Source organism: Eimeria maxima, genomic scaffold (genome assembly GCF_000499605.1).
Source record: "Eimeria maxima Weybridge genomic scaffold, Emw_scaff558, whole genome shotgun sequence".
In the NCBI taxonomy this organism is placed as follows: Eukaryota; Apicomplexa; class Conoidasida; order Eucoccidiorida; family Eimeriidae; genus Eimeria; species Eimeria maxima.
Genome location: NW_013563892.1, coordinates 8,535 through 13,534, shown reverse-complemented (window position 1 = coordinate 13,534; position 5,000 = coordinate 8,535). Strand labels below are relative to the sequence as shown.

General features: G+C 41.5%; 2 protein-coding genes across 2 annotated transcripts in view; both read right to left on the bottom strand.

Annotated features, from left to right (window-relative positions):
* The window catches only part of EMWEY_00037400 (hypothetical protein, conserved), a gene marked incomplete at both ends in the record, with an annotated part of 3,069 nt that extends 1,991 nt beyond the window's left edge, over positions 1-1,078 (bottom strand). Inside the window, 3 exons of the mRNA XM_013478639.1 lie at positions 258-356; positions 546-731; positions 946-1,078. Coding sequence (XP_013334093.1) covers positions 258-356; positions 546-731; positions 946-1,078 — 418 coding nt within the window. The remainder of the gene's footprint in view (positions 1-257; positions 357-545; positions 732-945) is intronic.
* Positions 1,079-3,144: 2,066 nt separating this feature from the next.
* EMWEY_00037390 (hypothetical protein, conserved) lies at positions 3,145-4,503 on the bottom strand (the record flags this gene model as incomplete). The annotated part of the gene is made up of 3 exons (XM_013478638.1): positions 3,145-3,749; positions 3,905-4,319; positions 4,474-4,503. The coding sequence occupies 3 exons, from the start codon at positions 4,501-4,503 to the stop codon at positions 3,145-3,147; spliced, it is 1,050 nt and encodes a 349-aa protein (XP_013334092.1).
* Between the last annotated feature and the right edge of the window lie 497 nt (positions 4,504-5,000).

Sequence of the window (5,000 nt, the reverse complement as noted above, 5' to 3'; positions counted from 1 at the left end):
TATATATTAATTATTACCATTAATTAATAAATAATGTATATTTATTATAAATATTAATTAATAATAAATAATAAATAAAAAAAAATAAATAAATAAATAAATTACCTCTAATTCTCTTTGTTGTTTAAGAATAAGTTGTTCATGAATAAATCTTTTTTTTTGTTCATGAATAAAATTATTATTTATTCCCTCTATACTTGTTTGTATATTTTTTTTTATTTGTTGTATAGATACATCTGTTGCCTTTATTGCTGCACCATGATTAGGTATTAATTGTCTTAATACACTAACATCTGCCTCTATACAACTTAATCGTGATCTATTCTCTGATACTATTGCACGAAGATCTTTCAATTCTGTACATATACACAAACCCTAAACCCTAAACCCTAAACCCTAAACCCTAAACCCTAAACCCTAAACCCTAGATTCAGTATAATTGAAGATAAACGGCGATATATTGGCAGCATATTTGGTGTGTATAAATAGAATATAATTGGGGTGTATAGGGAGTAAATAATTGGGGTGTATAGGGAGTAAATTACCTTCTTGTTTAAGAGATTTAAGATCTTCCTTGAGTACAGACACCTCAAACTCCCATTGTTTATTTAATTGTTCGCATCTATGCAAACAACGATTCAATTCTTTCTCTATTTCTCCTCTTAATTTATTATTATCTTTATTATCTGCAGGAATTGGATGCTGTAGTGCATGCACTTGTTGTTTTAATCCTTTTATACCACACATACACACATATACAAACCCTAAACCCTAAACCCTAAACCCTAAACCTGAGAGATAACACATTACTGTATATATCGAATAAACCCTAGAAAGGACGGAGAGAAAACACGGGCTGAGGAGGGTATGCTAGTTGACCCAAGGGAAGGGTATATAATCTAGGGTTTAGGGTTTAGGGTTTAGGGTTTAGGGTTTGGAGTGTACCTTCAACATCTCTAATAACAACATCAAGCTCAGACACGACTGCCTGTAGATGCGAAGGAGAACAATTCGTCTGCAGGGAAGGAATTCCTTCCCCCATGCAGATATCTATCCATCCCATATCGGATATACCCATCCTAAACCCTAAACCCTAAACCCTAAACCCTAAATAGATGCTTGAGTCGAGAGCCGCGAGCCGAAGTCTCGACACGCCGCCTCCGTTGGCTTGGCGGTAAGCATGGGAGGTCGTAGGTAGCCTAAGGGTACAATTACATAAAATGATGTAAATAATACCCTTAAAAGACTTACAAAGATCCTCACGCTGTATAGACAGCTGATTGCTACTCCCTGCTGTATACAGGCAGGAAGTAGTCCGTCGGCTGCAGCTGCAGCAGCTGCACAAGCAGCAACAGCAGGGGAGCTGCAGCTGCGACTGTGGCTTAAAAGAGGCTTATTATTGCCTCTTTACAATCTACAATATGAGAAAAAGACCTATTCAACAAATAAAAAAAGACGGTAAGGAGGAAGGAGGCTGTTGATGACCAGGGAAAGAACCTCCTCCCTTAGCGGACTCCAGCTATAGATGGATCCTATTATATTATATCGGGTCTGTGTGTTGCCTTCTTGGCGGTTGTGGTGTCGCAATAAAGCGACAAGAAGAAGAAAAAGAAAACAAAAGAGAAACAAAAACAACGCATGCAAAGAATACGCTTTTTCCTCCCTTAATTATTAGAGGCCGCTGGCTGGCTTTCTATCGATAGCCGACGGATGGATGTTTGCATCATGCAAGACAGTCGAAACAAGGGGAAAATAGGGTATTTTTCTCCATTTTTTCTTAATATTTAAATAAAAAATGAATTAAAAAAACGAATGAATTATTCAATAACAAAAAAGAACCAACGGAAATGGCCTTTTGAACGGCAGCATTTCCTCTTTACAACTACGACTCGCCTGTGAGCCGTCGTCAACAACCGTCCAGTGTCTGTCCACCGCAAAGGGAGTGGAAAGCAGCAAAAAACAGCCAAGTTAAAGGAAAAATCGCTAAAATTAACGAATAATTTAGTTAAAATAAGATTATTATTGTATATTACCCAAAGATCTGGAGAAAATGTTCATGGGAACACCGAAGATCGGGCATATAATTCTTCATATGATTGTGAGTCGCGTTTCCGTTCCCTGTTAGGTAAGCGGCAGTTCTTCTTTGGTTAACCACCGCTCCTCCCATCAACCTTATTTAATTAAAATAGAATATCTTTCAATAATAAAAAGATCCATTTTAGTCGTTAAAGATAGAACTAATGGTATAAATAAGTATTATATACCGATGCCGTCGCCCATACATATTCAAAACGTGCAAATCTATGACGAATTTGCAAACCTTAACATGAATTTAAACGGTAAACAAACACAATAAATAAAAAACAAAATTACTTCTTACATAGATCTTTTATATTTTATTAGGCCAAGACTTAAAGCTGCCGACACTCCTTGTCTACCCATCACCCTGTTGCTGTTGCTGTTGCGGTTGCTTGTGTTGCTGCTGCTGTTGCTGTTCTATTGCTGCTTTTGGTGCTGCCAGCAGCAGCAGCAACAACAACAATAGCATGCAGCTAATTGTTCAGTGTGTTGCTGCGTAAGGTGTCTTGTACAGCTAGACTACTAGGCAGTAGAAACCAAGCTATACAGGGATTTATTTCTTCTCTTGATAAAAGATTTCCTCTCTTATTTATTCATTAATTAGGAAGAAATAATTAAATAAGAGGGCAGTAGATGACAGCCACAATAAATATAAATGTTTTTTTTATTGTTTTTTTCCTTGACAGGGGCAAAAAAAATAACAAATTATTATTGCATATTATGCCTTATAAATAAGACCAACAAAAAGAACACAAACAAAGCCCCATCTTATATTGTTTACAAACTACATTGCATGCATGCACGCATTTATGCATGAAGGTATGCAGTGCATGCACTGCTTGCACTGCATGCATGCATTTATGCATGCATGCGGGGCTGCAATTTGGGGTGTATGTACACCTACCGTATATATAAGACGGAAGGTTTACAAACAACTACATTGATTATACACCCCAATGCAAACCCTTCATTGCTTATGCAAGGGAGTTTTAGGGTATTTTTCTCCAAAAACTCCACAAAGAATGTATATATATACGTCGTAAACCCTAAACCCTAAACCCTAATTTAGGGTTTAGACAGAGAAGTCTGCCGTCGTGGCGACAAAGATATATTCAATTTGTCAGAAGCCAACTCCATCAGATCCGCAAACAACTCTTCACTCCTTGGTGTCCCTGTACCCCTTTGGGGGCCTTCATGGGGGCCCCCTTGAGGGCCCCCTTGGGGGGCTCCAAAGGGGCCCCCCTGAATGTTTAATTGCGAGGAGCCCCTGTACGGGCCGGGATGAAAGTTTGAGGTCGGGGCGTTGGTGCCTCCTTGCTGCTGCTGTTGCTGTTGCTGCTGCTGCTGCTGCGCATCAGCTGCGTGTCCGTTGGAATAGGGAGTTTGCATGGGTACAGCGGATCTTGGCAGCTGCAAGGCCCCCTGGTCTAAGGGGGGCCCCTCGGGCCCCCCCCCAGCAGCAGGGGGCCCCCCTGGATGGGGAGGGAAGTAAGGGGTTGGTGGGGGTTCATAACAAAAGGCAGCATTTAGCTGCTGCAGCTCTGCGTCTGCAGTACTGGGGGCCCCCGATGTTGAACAGGGTACAGCTGAGGGGGCCCCCCCAGTGCCCGGTGCACTACCAGAGGCAGCAGTGTCATTAGGGGAAGGACAACGAGAAGATCCAGCAAGATCTGCAGCAGCAGCAGCAATAGCAACACCAAGGTTACGAGCAGCAGCAGCAGCATTATTACTATTATTATTATTAGCAGCAGAAGCAGCAGCAGCAGCAGAAGCAGCAGCAGCAGCAGAAGCAGCAGCAGCAGCAGCAGAGAATTTGTCTTCTTACCTAAGAGGTCAAATCCTTCAACAACATCTTTAGGGATAGAAAAGGCAGCAGGAGACGGAGATGCAGACTGCTGCTGCTGCTGCTGCTGCTGACGTTGTTGCTGCTGCTGACGTTGTTGTTGTTGCTGCTGCTGTCGTAGTTGCTGCTGCCGTCGCTGCTGCAGCAGTTGCTCCTGCTGAAGTTGCTGCTGCTGTTGCTGCAGTTGCTGCTGCTGCTGCTGGTAAGTGTAGGTCTGCGACTGCAACTGTTCCCAATGAAGTTGATGGGGGTGGTAGTGCTGCTGCTGCTGCTGCTGCTGCTGCTGCTCCAGTTGCTGCTGATGGTAGTGTGCAGCAGGAGCAGAAGCAGGGGAAGCAGCAGCAGCAGGAACAGCAGCAGTAGCAGGCGAGTGCTCCTGTTGTGTTGACAGGCTGCGCTGCGGCCCATCAAGGACCCTACCCGCTGCAGCAAAAAAAACGCATGCAGCACCTAAACCCTAAACCCTAAACCCTAAAATAATCATCAAACCTCGAACCCTATAATCCAAACCCTAAACCCTAAACCCTAAACCCTAAACCCTAAACCCTTACGTCTATAGAATAGTTGGAAAGGGAGCCCATTAACACGAAGAGAAAAACCCTTAAAAGATGATTCATAAACAACACTTAATAAATGACCACTTAATGGCCACGAATGCTCAAACCCTGAGGATCTTAATCTATAAAAAAAAAAAAAAGAAAAAAAAAAAGGAAAAGATATTAAATAGTGTTAGTCCTGCTGCTGGTGCTGCTGTTCTTGTTGCTGCTGCTGTTGTTGCTGTTGTGATTTATAGGGGATTTTCGCGATGTTGTGGTTTAGGGTTTTTGCTTTAGGGTTTAGGGTTTATGTAATTATCTACAAATTAGGGTTTAGGGTTTAGGGTTTAGGGTTTACTGTTGTTGTGCATATACAAGTCTTCCATCCATTAATATTTTTTTTCTTCCTGAAAGTTTTGAATGATAAAATTCAACATTGTGAAAAACCCCAGAAATACGAAATTGCTGCGTATATACACCACAAACCCTAAACCCTAAACCCTAAACCCTAATTTTTTTTTTTTTTTTTTTTTTTTTTTTTA